This window comes from Varroa jacobsoni, unplaced genomic scaffold (genome assembly GCF_002532875.2).
Source record: "Varroa jacobsoni isolate VJ856 unplaced genomic scaffold, vjacob_1.0 scaffold_1489, whole genome shotgun sequence".
Taxonomy (NCBI): domain Eukaryota; kingdom Metazoa; phylum Arthropoda; class Arachnida; order Mesostigmata; family Varroidae; genus Varroa; species Varroa jacobsoni.
Genome location: NW_019214391.1, coordinates 135,715 through 151,054, shown reverse-complemented (window position 1 = coordinate 151,054; position 15,340 = coordinate 135,715). Strand labels below are relative to the sequence as shown.

Below are 15,340 nucleotides of genomic sequence, written 5' to 3'. Positions count from 1 at the left end.
AGCTTATAGCTTAAATGATATTCAAAAACGGATGTGCCAAGAAACATCTTTGTACCTTACAAACTTTTGTCAAATAGAAGAAAAGACAATCATTGTTAACGACATGTTTTAATTAATACATTGAATAAGTTACACCTTTACGATGAAAGTGCCAAAGATAGATATGACATAGTATATTGAATTTCAAAATTTAGTGAAGAAAAATATTTTTACAGTTTTATTATAGACAAATACATTCTTCGTTAGCGTTTATGCTACATGTCTGGTTTTCAACTGTAAAAATGCGATGCGCTTGTAGTTGTCTTGCGCCTGCTTTTGTGGTCCTCCTTCTTAACTGGCTTCATCAAGATCAGATGTTCTTCGTATGCTACGTTCTGTTCTACTTCTTCTGTTGGATTCCGGCAAACATTATCTCGTCCACAAGTAGTAGGTTGCTTGCGATCACGGTGCAGGCGGAGATCAGTTGACGCTGTACGCTCCAGTTATCTATGATACCGTCAGCCACAGGATCGCAGGGTTCGCCAGTGGAAAGGTTAAGCCCGACTGGTAGAGGTCGTACTCGGTGATATTGTTCTCGTAACTTAACCAAGGTTTCTTGAGGGTCGAGGCCGGAATTGACGGCCAAAGTTTTCACTATTACAAGTAGAGCTTCAGCAAAAGCCCGAACTCCAAAGACGGCCCGACCCTTCACTTCCTTCTCGTATTCCATCAATACGTAATGGGCAGCAATTTCGAACGCGCCGGCGCCCGCTACAACGCACCCATCCTCAATAGCGTTTTTAACCGCACGTAGTCCATCGTGAACTGCATCCTTGATCTGACTTATGGTGTGCTTGTTCGGGCCCTTAATTAACATAGTCACGCTCCTATTAAAAAAAAAACACACAGAAAAATGTATAGTGTTCAAGAAGCACACCGGTTACAGATAAAAGCTTGAATAGTGGATTACTTAATAAATATACAGCAAGCAAAAAAAGTAAAGAAAGTCTAGAAACTACACGTTAACAAATTTGCGAGAGAACATATAAACGAAAACTAAAAAAATTAGCAGTTAGTAATTGCAAATTACCAGTTACAAATATATAGGGTTTACCTGGGATTATTTAAGCCCTCGATAAATGTGTACTTGTTCTCGCCAAGTACGTGTTCATAAACCTGTCTAGCGAACCCTAGCAGGTCCGGTGTAAGGCCGTCGACGGAATTTACAGCAGTAGAACCCGTCGCTAATGCCAAGCGTTCCATATTACGTCTCTTTGCTCGGCGCAGAGCCATGATACCCTCCTTGGCCAATAGATCAAGCGACATTGGGTCGATGCCTTGTTGATTAATAAGTACAAAACCTTTGCTCTTATCGTTGCCACAAACCTGCTTTTTTAACTCAATAACCTTCTTCACACGCTTCTCGATGAATTCTCGCTCGGCCTTCACTAAATTGTTACGTTCTTCGGCACTTTTGTAAAAAAAGCCGGAATTGACCTCGGTCTTCTCATATTCCATGGACACGTTTGCGGTTAAAATATAGGCATTTTGCACAAACTTTGGCATATCAGGATGCCGAGATCCGTGGTCAAGTACAAGGCCCTTAACAAGCTTGGTATCTTTATTGGTCTTGTGTTGCATTTCCATTATTTCAACCATATGCAAATTAACAGGCTCATTATCCTTTTTAATAGCGAGAACGGCATCGACACAAGCCTCAGCGAGGTGCTCGGCCAACTCATTGTACACTTTCGTCGACAGTGAGGTACGTGCTACCTGCAGAAGCATTTCCCGATCGACTGGCTGGGTTAGCTTCATCTGGTCAAGCACTTCAAGCGCCTTCGTCTGAGCTAGATCGAACCCATCGACAATAACTCGCGGGTGAAGACCCTCCTGTATGTGAAGGTGGGCTTGTTTAAGCAGCTCACCAATTAGCAATACTGTCGATGTCGTCCCATCACCAGTAATATCATTCTGAGCCGTAGAAGCCCGAGCAATTAGCGCAGCTGTCGGATGCTGTATCTGCATCTCATGAAGGAGCACAATACCATCCTTGGTGATTTTGATATCGCCTGCGCCCGAAATCAGCATCTTCATCGTGCCCTTTGGTCCGAGATTGCTTTTCAACACATCCCGCAATCCGAGTGCGGCGTTTATATTGACAGCCAGTGCTGTATGAGACCGAGCAACTTCAGCCTTCGGGTTTAGTCCTGTAAGCGCTGCCATCTCTTGTGAACTACACTTTCTGTCAGCGTAAGTTATTTCAGTTATCACACTTCGCTTTACACACTGCAGACTCTAGAATAAATAACAACGCTGCTAAAATTACCAGGCTCGTGAACGAAATGCCAAGGAAGCGGCGTGCACGCGGCTAGTCGGTTCGGTTCCAAATATGGACGGAACCGCTTCCATTCAAAATACCAAATACGTTCTCTGCAAAGTGGGTCGATGTCTGGTATCGAAAACGTGAACCCGCGCAGATTTGAACCGAATTTTCATCGAGGCAAGTTAGACTGGAACGTTCTGTGGTGCTCGCAGTGGCTGAGTGTTGCGTATGCTGTAGAGATAGGGCTACTTCTCTTTCTAGCGGTCTAAGCGATGTTGGTCATAGGGGGCCGATACAACTGGATTTAAAACCTTCTTGCAATCCGGCTGCACGAAATGGCCCGTTATAAATCAAGATTTGGAAAGTAAATCATATGGGGCGCTATAAAGTCTACAAACATCACATATAGAAGTGCTACCGTTATTACCATTCGAGATACATACTATTTTCGCTAGTTTGTTTAATATAAGCTCTTATGCTAAATTTTATACTAGTATTATATATATTACTTTGATTTTTATTTTACCAATTTGCCTAATTTGGTTAATTTATAATAGTTTTACTTACCGTTCCGTTATTTATTGATACTTATCGTATCGTAAAGCTTCAGTTATAGAGGTCGTCGGACTGCTTATCGTACATACACCCTGTTAATAATATACACTAATTCATAAGCCAAGTCGAAGTTCTGAAGAAGCACTCAATATAAGTCGCTTGCCATGCTGAAATGAAGCCAACTTTTACATGATTTTTATAAAAAATTTACATTTCGAAAAATAATTTATTGTGCCTCATCAAATTAACCATTAACTTTTGGCTTATAAATTTATTTTGTATATTCATCTTAATATGGATGTGAAAAGACATAGCCGGTTAATATAATAAGGTTAAGGTTGGAAATAATTTTATATTTCCTATTAACACACACTTGAAAGATTTACGCAATATTTACAAACGTACTTACAGCGGATTCTCTTTCCGTCCTCGGTCAGCGTATATACGTTTTGCGTTCACATTTACCGTTAGCTTCGATCGCTGTCAGATTCACGTAAGCTAATAGAAGGAGCTACTTAATGATACCCAAGGAGATTATATAGGGTTGGCCCTTTCGATCCATCAAGTATATTCATTCTCTCACTGGCCCTATCAACCAGAGAGTTAGCTATGCGATCAACTTCCGCGATGCCGGAAAACCGTTATATCGGAATGCTAAGTAAATGTGTCGAGTTTTACGTCCAACACTAGTTTTAAGCATTGCTTGAGAAGATTGGTTTTTGAGCGTTAAACATAGCGTGCCTACAGCCGGTTTCGATATTTTTTCTTTTTTTTTTATAATACTGCATTTGCGTACGACTTGCACATCTGGTGCTATTTCTTCCTATAGTCCGTTTGATGAGTCTGATGATGGAACTCGCCGCAAACGGATGAAACTGCACTTTGACGGTGCAAAACACGGTAGCACCCGCTACCCTCGTTGTTATTTCCTCTGAGGCTTGGAACTGTTTTGAAACAATACTTCAACTTTTTTGAAGAAAAGGAAAAAGAGGGTTATTTCTTTATTTTGACTCTTCTTTTCAAATTTCGTGAAGCTTGTCCCCAAACCTCCTCCTCTCGTTGCTTCAGGTTCTCCTTTCTTGCGCATAATGGTTCCGAAAAAAGTTGCTTTTCAATCCATCCGTTTGCAGATTCAAGCATACGATCAAGCACAACGATCTTGACGATGGTCCAACATCTACCTCCTAATATGTCTCTGCACCTTTTTCTAAGGGCTTTTCATTCAAACACAGTGTAATGCACCTCATCTGTTTCACCTGACACGCATGATACGCATATACCGTACTACGTTTTTTTACTATCTTTGTTATGTAGGTCTGATGTTCGGTCTGGTTTCGAATCTGAACCACCTTACTAGCCTACACTTACTCTCGTAGGTAAAGGCTTTACCTCTGCGCTATCACAAGGACATGTTGAGTCACAAAAGGCGTAGAAACCGACTCTTTGTTTACTTCAGAGAACATCGCAATAAGCAGAGATGTTCGAGCAAGCTGGAAACAATAAGCTAGCAGTTGAATGGGTAGTGGATGACGTAGACATCGAGGGCGGGCTGTATTCGGTGCCAAGCACGAGCGTCGAGCCCGCTACTGAAGGAACAGGGAAGAAGTTTGCGCATTTGGGGGTCGCCACTCTCGATTCGGCCATGCTTTCCCTACAAAAAGCGACGAGAAGAAAAGAAATACCGAAATTGTTAGGGTGAAATGCAGGGTAACAGCAAAAGATTAGGGTCAGCCTGGTCTAGGGTAGGTCGAAAACAAAAGACGGGTAGAAGCAACAACAACGTCGGCGAGCTCGGTGGTCGAGTGCGACGACCGAGCTCGTCGACGTTGTTGCTGCTGTTTGGCTAATTACACTCGATCGCCACTTGTGCGTGCGGTGGTAGCAGGTGACGGATATTAGATTTGACCTTCGTCTGACCGGCATCCATTCAAACAGGTTGATCGTCTATTAAGACTGCCTTTACTACCATATACTATTATGCTTCTGACTCCGCATCTCGTTACACAAAGAAGGAATAGAATCCTGGTTAGTACTACTAGTGGAACAAAAATAGATAGGATAGAATTGACCAGGTTCGATGGGCACTAGCACATTTGGTTAATGCCGTGACTCATTTTCTGTGAGGATTCAGCTAAACATGCCAAAAACTGTTGTGATTATTACAAGTTGCCTATAGAATGTTCTTTCTTCTATTGGTATCTATCGTACTGCGAATGGCAGTTGTTTTTTTCAGCAGCTCTGTATCAATTGTCTAACCTACGACTGCCTAATTCTGTATTATCCAGACCTTGACTCTGTATACTGCAGTCTTATATTTAGTCGAATACAACGTAGCTTCTTTTCTGATAACGATATTAGTTATTGTGTGCAGTTCTGTGTGATTACTAGGCTCTATATGGCCACACGCACAAATATTAAAAGCCACAGACGGATAGATGCGCGTGGTAAGGCGGTGGTGGCATGCTATTACGCTCAAACAGGTAGCCGAACCGGTACGTTTTAAAAAAAAAAAGGCCTAAAACGCACGGAGTAGACTTTGAGATATGAAACAGCAACCTCACTTCCGCTGCGGTCGGATCAGAAGTGAGAAATTGGGCCCGTAATCCATTGACTTTTACGCATTTATCATCGAGGTTATGGTTTCGATAACGCGATCGGTGTCGTTCGAGTCTTGAATTGAAAATAAATAGATCGAGGAAGGCGACTAACAGCAGTGATCTTCTATGAACTGATGCAAAAACTAGTAGTTCCTCCAAGAATATAACGGCAAAAAGAATACTGACAAACACAGGGAAGGCTCAAGACACAGGTTGGCTTGTTTGGAGGCACACCATAATTAAAAAAAGAAAATGGTGGTTCGTTTTAAATAGGAAGAGGCTCAACGTGCCAGTTTAAAGAATTTCACTCTACGAAGCGACCTCATATTGCGTATCGCTACGGTATTGTCTGCTCAGATGTGAAGTCTGGATGAGGGATTTAAGGAGCTATTGAAATGAGCATGGCTGGTGCCATAGGCATGCAGAAAATAATCTGGCTTTGGAATTACACAACTAAAATAATAATAATTATCATTATTGGAATTGTAAAAAAAAACAGTATCTTTGATCGTTCAAGCCGCTGGTTCAGGATATTTTAAAGTATTATTAGGAAATTTTTGACCCGTGTTATCGGCAACAAATAGAAGCTCTCGTAACTCGATGTACATGATCAAATATAATTATGTACATTGTTGATATTCAGGCAGTTTCCTTCGTAGTCCGAATACAATTTAAGATGATCTCCATGCCTTTCCATAAGTCGAAAGCACCGGCAAGAGAATGAGTACTTATAGGCCAGCGCAGTACAACTAACCCGGTGGTGCCGAATGAAGACTTTGAGCACGATGCTCGAAGAAGGCTGCATGAGTCCGTGGATAGATTCAGTAACGTAGATGTTGTGCACTTACACGAAGAATTAAATACATCAATGTACTTAGGTCAATTGATTAGTTTGCGTATCATAGATTATTAAACCTCAATTAGCCATAAAATCGTGACGTTCGCTAGGAAGGAACTGCTTAAAAAGTATGCGAACGCCGGTCGCTGCACCAAGTGCTGAAGCAGAAGGAGAATATTCGTTAAAGGACATCATCTCCTGGGCCGGACAATGTATATGTTCCAATAATTCAAAATCCTCATTTTTTACTTTATCTTTCGTTATATTTACGGTATACAAGAAGCAGTAAAATATTACAATTTTTTTTATCTTGAACGCATCGCATAGTTTCATTATCATTAATAGTGGGTTGATAGGATTAACAGAAAATCACCTTAACTAATTATCCACTAAACTTGTATCATTTAAGGAAAAGTGCGTCAAATTCAACATATAGATGTTATTGAGGCGTAAGACTTTCGTCGGCATGCTACAAACGTCGTTTCCTTTGTTCGTAACTTTCTTCCTATTGTCAATTCCACTGCAACCAGCATTCGGATCATAGTATAACCTGCGTCTCCACTTCTACTGATCCCCGCTTTCACGGGAATCAAAAGCCGAAAGTATGAGAACGGGTCAAATTGGGTCGAAGCTATGTTCCTTCTGGTTAGATTTGCCCAATAACGCTTGTTCTTGCAGCTGTTTCCCATTAATGTTGATTAACATTGATGAAATTGGTAGGAACAAGTTGATGAGAGGCGTAAGCAAACTAAATTAGTTTAATGCAAATATACAATAGATAATACATTAACAATAATAACGTTAATCTAAAACGCTTTATCTTAATCCGCTGACAACGTATTTTCAAACTATTCCTTACAGGCGATTATAAACGTACAGTAGCAATCAACGACAACATCTCACTGCCGTACATTATTTATCAGGGCATGTTAATGGTCGGAACGATCCTTGGTCCTGGCACCATCTTTCTTATGCTCGTAGGAGCTATGGTTGCTTCGTTCAGGATATCTAACTGGGATTCCTTCTACTACAACTTCATACCCATCCTGTTCTTTATGGTGGTGTGTTTTACAATGAAAAACGACGTTCAGGTTAGTCGAAATTTATCTGTCTATTAGTTTTTTTACGTTCAACAATTTGTTGAACGACACAACAAGTTGAAAAGTTCTCACACGCATCGTAAGTTGACTTTAGGACAGAATCGTACCGTGCCGAGGCCGGCGAAACCTCGTAATGCTAGCTGGAGAACCTATCGGACAAGGTTTCGTAATATTCCATTTCAGGCCAGGTAGCCTCTATGTGGTTCTGTATGATACGAAGTGAATCATGTGCATCCACATATGTTTTTAAAAACAATGGCACCTCCATCGTCTAGAATAAGCCTTTCGAGTCAGGCTGTTTCTTCAATATGTTGAACGTGTGAATGTTTCCAGAAATTTAAGTTTACAATAGCTTTCTCGCCAAGCCAATCTATATATGTAATTTTGATGTCACTTGTTTAACTTAACATTTCATATACTTCTTGTCGTAACGTTTTGTCATCAACAAAAAGGTTCCTGGCCCACGTGTCTATTCAACGCAAGCGCTGCTCACCTCGATTACGATCTGCCGATTGTAACTGGCATTCGCTTGACTTTGGGACCTAAACCGTACACGAGTTATCCTCAACAAGTTTTTTAAATCCAACAATACGTTCGATTAAGAGAAAAAGTTCTTATCAGAATCTGAAGAGTAAAACATTAGCTCGTGTTGACTCCTTGAAGTTTTACTCAAAGAAAAAAAGGTCCCTTGGGACGGTACAATCACCGAGCATAATGCTATTTAAACCTACACTAGGACGACTTTTCTCAATTAACTGTCTTCTTGTTTGATTTCACTTGGCGTACCTGTGAATCGTGATATCGGCATAAATGTTACTAAGTAAAAAAAAAAAGCTAATGTTACTTGACATTTTTAATATAGACTCTAAACAATGGTTATATTTCGAAGATAGGTCTCGAACTCTTTTTGGTTTTCCATGGATTTGGAGAAGTATTCTAGAAAAATGACGTAGGTCGAATGAACGCTGAATAAATACGTGAGAATCACAGATCAGATCGGCAAATCTCGCAGTTGACACAAACCATTTTCTATTTATATCTTTTAGTTCTATTTTCTACGTACCCTATACGCTGTTCTCGAGTATAGGATAACACTAACAGGCAAATGAGCTATTGACTAAAAGTATATAAAAGTTCCTGTTATCAGGTTCAGTCGAATGAGATAAAGTGCTCGTGTGACCACAGTTTGATACAATCCTGTACGTTCAGTTACGTACAAGATAACTTGAAACACTGCAAACCAAAGTAGACCTGATGAAATTGGCAGCAATGTAAGTAGTAGAAAAAAAGAGCATTCGTATAAGCCCCATGCCATCGGCTAACGGGCCGCTATCCACATCCGATGTGCAGGCGCAAAGGGTTCACTTAAGTTTCTGCTCATTAAGAGAGCATAAATGCATCATCATATCATTTAACACTACGGCAAAAGCGGCTTCCATCTGTGAAATAAATGCCGTGAGATCGTTTATGGCTGTTAACGAATTGCTTCGACTCTAAAATTAGTTCTAGAAAACTTGCTACATGTAAAACATATTGAAATATATGCCGTATTAGAGTCACATGCTCCGTACGTATATCACTGTATCATGCGGAGCGGTCACCTGGCCATTTTTGCAGGGTAGCTAGTTGGGCTGCTCAAAATGCTCAAAAAAAAAAATGCTTACGACGCAAAAGGATTGAAAACAGTGATCGACTATTGTACATCTACTAATAGCCTACTTGTGCACACCGACATGCCATTGTGTACTGAATATGCATGTCTACTGTTAATTTGCGTGCAATATGAAATTCAATCTTTGGAGGTGAGCCAAAAGCATTTCGATAATTAGAAAAAGTTACTTGACAACTTCGTAGTTTTAGCTTCACGTTTTTACGATCACTTTTATGACATGGACTCTTGCTGCTCGGTCAAATGTAGTTTAACAAACGTACGAGTAACTTTTGCACCACTCTATATATATATATATATATATGTATATATGCACGTGTTTACTGCTGTGTTACGACCCTCTGATTCACTGTAGTCATCATACCCTATTTTTGGCTAGGTGTATCGGTTCGATCGTCCATTGCCTACCATTGCGGTGTAAGGGATGCGCCCTCGTCCTCCGAATCCTCACAGCGTCCATTGGCGCCCTGATAAAATTGGCAGACGTACAGACATCACGTCGTGCTCGTTCGACGTTTTAGACGTTTAATACGTTCGTAGTTATGAACGCATCTTTTGGGTTACTCGTACAGCTTGAAACGGGCAGTGGAAGGTTGTCAGACTACAAGTGCCAGCAGTCAGCTTTCTGCCGTTGACCGCGTTGGGGAAAACGGAATACCATCCGAAAAACGCCACTGAGCAGACCCCAAATATATAGAGAAAAAGGAGGTTTTTGCTGAAAGTTCGCTCATGAGCAAAAAATGTTCAGTTCAAGGACAGCCAGATAGCTGGCGGCCAATTGCTGACTCGTACAGGCAAGGAGCTGTTAGTCTCTACGCTCGTATATGTGCGTGACCCTTCGCCGTATCTTCTCGTTGCTGCACAACGACGTCGACCGTGACGGACGAGGCGAGCAGGCGAACAAGGGGTCCCCGAGGACGTTTACGGCTTCTTATCTAAGCAATTCTGATTCTGCTTCTTTTCCGTTGAACCGGAGCGCTGTGACGGTAGCGGTCGCGTTTCAAGCGCGACAGCAAGAGCGCTTGCCAACCCATTCCTTCCGGAGTTTGGGTAGCGGAACGCGATAGATTGCGAAAAACAAAGAAAGTGCACGAATCGTTGCCCATCCTTCGACGTCATCGCAGCTGAAAACGGGAGAAAGGCAATGCTGTTAGTCAACATTGGCCCAATCCTATGCGACGGGCGGGTCGACAGCCATGACCATCGCACAGTGTCCGATCTAGGCCATACCGCTTAGCCAGAGTTTGCCTATAACAAAACTATATATATACACTTATATAAGGACTTTGCTTGCTTTTCTTCGTTGCAACTGTTGTTTATATTACGCCGTCATTGTGGACAGCTATAGCTAGGTGTCACAATAGTAATACGCAGCTCGGTCTCGATGCGGTTTGTATTTGAGCAGAATAGACAGTAGCGAACGTATGGGCAAGGCCGCATGTCCACGTACTACGTATACCGCGACACACCGGTACCGTGGAAGATACAGATGTCTCGCTTCTATCAATGGAAAACACAGAATATAGCCCACGATCACAGTATCGAGACATTGTATTATATACAACGCTTCAGCATGGGGTCGATAAGTATTGTTGATTAAAACTGAGTATAGAATCGTGATTTTCGTGTTTGCACTGTAAATTCATTAAAGACGAAAACAAACGTATAGATCTGCTGAGACATTAAAATCTGGCAATTTAAATAGGTTCATTATATAAGGTCTACATGTAGAGGGAAATACGCAAAGCAACAGAATTTGTTCTTGGATAAGCTATATTTTCTTTGACTTACGTAGCTTTTCAAGTTGGTCGAGCCAAATCGGGGGATAAACTCTGGTCAAGAACCCTTGCAGAAAGAAGTACCGATACACACCCCTCATTAGAATCGTGGGGTAAGAGGACCGAAGTTTTTCTTCACAGTACATGAAGACGGAAGGGGAAACTAAAGTATCAGTTCGGTAAGATCTAAGTCTGCAGTTAAAAAGAAATAGGCTTTCACTGCCGAAAAAGTTAACTAGTAATTTATAAGCCTGCTTTTTCCTATAGTAAATTCATCTTTACCTTCCACACATCTGCGCAACTGAAGACATGAGCTCGACAAAGCTGTTGTATAAGCATCTAAATGTCTTTGTAATCAAGAGTGTACAAAATGAAATTTTTTTACTGAAGATAAATATCATTCACCTAATTGAATGTCCTTTTATTACCGCTTTATTAAGAACCATACATGTTTGTTTTAAGATGATCTTTTAAAGGACCTTTTCATCTACTGAAGTAGTTCCGTTGAAACGGGATCACAAAGAACGACATTTCAGTTATCGATGCAGGTCAACAGGCAGAGCCTTCCATGCAATCAGGCGGTGATAAGGATTTGGTTGAAATGATTTTGTTTGTTTGCGAAAGCCATCATTAGGTTATTTATGACAGCGAGTCCAGATTTTAGACATACATAGACAGTATTTTATGGATCATAAGCCAGAATATTGCCACGTGCTAGGTAACAACTATTTTTTTCAACCATTAATTTTAATTCGCTATACCTGTACGCTGCAAAATTAATACATTGAAAATACTTAATATTATAAGTTGAAATGTATATTTCAGAAATTTAATCGTAAACAGACGAGCATTATTGTTGTCCTAGGATCTAGTACAAGAGGGTCAAAGTTCATTTGAATTCTGTGTTTACTTAAACACCAATTGCATTATATCTATTCAATGGTCAAATATATATGATTCCCAATGGGTGCTGTTTATGTTTAATATCAATACTTTCAGATTTTAATAGCGCAGATATTATCGGCCGGCTACGCCTTGCTCATGATGGCTGTGATGGTCGGTACGGCAATCCAGATCACCGAAGACGGTGCCGGATCACCTTCAGCCATCTTCCTTCTGTCGCTATCGGGCTCAATGGTCGTTGCGGCACTCATGCATCCACAGGTCAGTATTTATCTATCATTTAAATGCAGATCACCCCTTAAGTAACGTATGCAGAACAACATGTTAGCAGTGCTTTTTACATGTTTGAGACGTTCACGCAATGTAAAACTGCCTTCGATTCTAAAAAGGATACAAACGTCTTATTAGTCTCGCTTATTAGACGTTCTTGCTCTTGTTTATCGCAGACGGGTACCCAACGCATAGCAACAAGGAAAAGTCGTTTCACACTTTGACAGTCATCACTTCTTTTTTGTTCCTTTTTTTTCCATAACTATATCCGTTGCTGTTTTAACTGATACCGGATAAGCACCCTCAACCTTTCAGGCAACTTTTTCAAAATGTTCCGTGTTTCAGAGCGTGTTCAAACCGAAACTACAAAAGTCTCTAAACTCAAAAATGTATAGACATATAAATCGTCTTCTTAGCTCTATATGGCACATCTATTAGTCTGACCATACATAAAGCTTTAAATGTTATATATATTATATCTAATTAAAAAAGCTTTTAATATATATATATTATATCTATAGTACATTTTCAAAGAGATTCTGCCGATAGATTTGGGTCAGCGTAGGCGTGAGCTGAAAAACAGAAATATTGACGCACCTGCAAAGTATATTATAGATATAATTGCAAAGGAAGTAATTCCAGGCATGAAAATTGCAAATGGTCTTCGTTCATGCTATCATTGGTCCAAGTCAATTGGTTGTACAACCAGCAACCGTTGTATCCTATTACTGTCACAACGGTATCAGCATGTCGTAATAACCCGTACCCGCAATAAGTGCGTACGTGATACACTTTATCATCCATACCTACATCTAAATTTCACGATGACACCCAGATCTTCCGATGCTATATGCATTTCCCTTAATCATTTTCTACGTTCCCATGCCGTCATCCTATCTCCATCATTGCAGGTTTCGCTTTCGTGCACAGTTTTTGCTCGCGATGCTCCCTTTTCCTCTCATTACCAGAAGTGACGACCCAATGTTCATCCATCCAATGTTCAGACACAAAAAAATGTCTGTGTACTTCAGCGTATCATAGCCACCTGCTACAAACAAGACCTGACAACTGACGTTTCCCGTCAGCTGTGGAGTGCGGGCAGACGAACGCTATATTGTAGGCGCCGTTTTTCCCGTTGGCTCGACTTGGTCTACTCGTTATGACGGCCGAAGCAGCGGCAACAGCGGAGACACATAAGGGCTGCAAGACATTTCTTCGTCATTCTCCAAAACTGTCGAAAACTGTTTCCGAGATCTGACGAATGAAACGAGGCAGCTTGACGCTGGTGGCAGGGTTTGAAGGAAGATCCAGATGTCCTGGACATTCGGTTTGGATAAGCATGAGTCTGTCTGTGTGTGACCTGCTCGCGCTCTCTATTCTCGTATCATCGACGGGCAGCCTGTAGGCGGCTGTAACACCAGCAGCAGTAGAAACAGAAGCGAAGAGTATTATAAGATAATAGTGACTGACGCCCATATATGTCTACGTCTGGTTTTTTTCGGTTCATCTCTCAACCCGCCTCTCGGTGTCCGTTTGTCTATACATCCTCGTGACTCTCGTGTGGAACAGCTTTATGTTCGAACGAACCCCCAACTTAACGGGATGTTGTTCGGCGCTTTTGGGCAGAAGGAAACCGCCCGGTGTGGCTTTTGGATTTGCTTGTTTCAAAACCAGGCCGACCTATCATATTGCTTACGTGGTTCCTTGACACCATAGAAGAAGGTATATGTTTATATTAAGAGGCGATGACAGCCGCCTCGACCGAAGGAGCGAAGTCATCCGTGGTTTTTGTCGACGCTTACTTCGTCCTGCTGCCGACGCGATCATCGCCCTAAGTCATCGAAGGCCTAGAGTCGATAGACTCGACACGAATCGACAGTCACCATGGCTCCCCAAAGCGACGGTAAGCCGGCTAACAGAACAACCAGGAAGCCAGCCCTTCAGATCTTGTTTTTAAACGTAGGGTACGAAAAGCCTGAAAAAAGAGCGACCCGCGATGCGTGACAAGCTCTTGCGATAAAGGAGAGTCGTGAGATGTGCGCGTAACACTTCGTCTTAAACTCGCACTGAGCTGAAGTTGAAGTCAGTAAGTTTTTTGAAATGAAGCAGCGGCGAAAGCTCGTACTCGAACAGCCGACATTGAACGCGGTTCGTGTTTATGAAGGAGGAGATGGTTTCGACGTGGAGTGCAGCAAAATTAAGTGACGTCAGTCAGCTCGCTCGGCACGATTTTGACCTCGGCCAAAACTAGGAGCGGTTGTATGGGGGAATACACAGATTTGCGACAGCCATCCACGCGATTACAGCTCTATAAGCAATTCGTGGCCCCGCTCAATCCTGCTGATGGGCGCTTTCTGCTGTCTACTTTGTTTGGCACTGTATAGGCCTTACTCGTATGTATTTTATCTCGAATATTCCTGATGCATGTCGTCTGGATCCAGCCTCATCTTTGATGATGAATGAAGCTCCTACTCCTTACGGCTTCACCCTTCCCGGTGAGATTAGCCGATAGCCAAGTCGACGATAGACAAGTGCATAAGGAAATGAAAGAGAGAGAGAGAGAGACAGCACGTATATTTAGCAAGAGATTGTTAAAAAGCTGATAAATTAAAATTCGACTTCGTTGGAGCACTCACCGGAACGTGAGCACTGCTAAGTGTTTTGTTTGATCCAGAGATTCAGACTCGTGACCCAGTCTCGTACAATCCACTATCGACGGCCACTTGAAGAAGGAGAAAGCCTGAAAGTCTGACGAAGCAAGTGGGGCCTGGTGTGAGTATGAAACAATACAAGACTTTAGAGGGAACGAGACGCGGGTTGTTCTTTTAAGCGATAAGTTAGAATAAATAGGCAGGCGTGATATGGGAAGATGGCTGGAATCGTTTGTGTTACAGTGTTAGCAAGGTGAATTTAAGGGCTGAAGGACCTACTGGCTGTTGTGCCTATAAGCTAATTGTAGGTCATCAGTTGGGCAAGGCCGTCATACATGGATCTGCAATCAGAATCAAGCAAGTAAATTTGTTCGAGTTTGTTTTTCATAAATTACTTCTTGCCAAAGAAAAACATTATGATACAGGCTATAACTACAACAGGCTTGTGTGGCAATGGTTGGGCGTAAAAAATCGTGTCTTATTTTGAAACTTACTTAATTAAGCACATGGGACTTTTACCTGTCGTCCGCGTGGTACAGACCGCACGGCGCACTGCCTTTGTGCATCCACAAATACACCATAAAAGTATGGCATGTTTTTTATTTATTATTTAAACAAAAGCACATTTTTGTTTTTCCGTTTTAGTACTAAGAGCACATCTTAGGTACAAGCAC

At 41.6% G+C, this 15,340-nt stretch overlaps 2 protein-coding genes across 2 annotated transcripts in view; one reads left to right on the top strand and one right to left on the bottom strand.

The window, feature by feature from the left end:
• The window catches only part of kkv (hyaluronan synthase-like protein kkv), a 133,098-nt gene that overhangs the window by 63,406 nt on the left and 54,352 nt on the right, over positions 1-15,340 (top strand). The window contains exons 14-15 of the mRNA XM_022850806.2: positions 7,157-7,386; positions 11,842-12,006. Coding sequence (XP_022706541.1) covers positions 7,157-7,386; positions 11,842-12,006 — 395 coding nt within the window. The remainder of the gene's footprint in view (positions 1-7,156; positions 7,387-11,841; positions 12,007-15,340) is intronic.
• On the bottom strand, positions 90-2,302 carry CCT6 (chaperonin containing TCP1 subunit 6). Its single transcript, XM_022850809.1, has 2 exons — positions 1,094-2,302; positions 90-866 (listed from the first exon to the last, which is right to left on the bottom strand). Exons 1-2 carry the CDS (start codon positions 2,203-2,205, stop codon positions 380-382), a joined length of 1,599 nt encoding a protein of 532 aa, XP_022706544.1. The 5' UTR covers positions 2,206-2,302; the 3' UTR covers positions 90-379.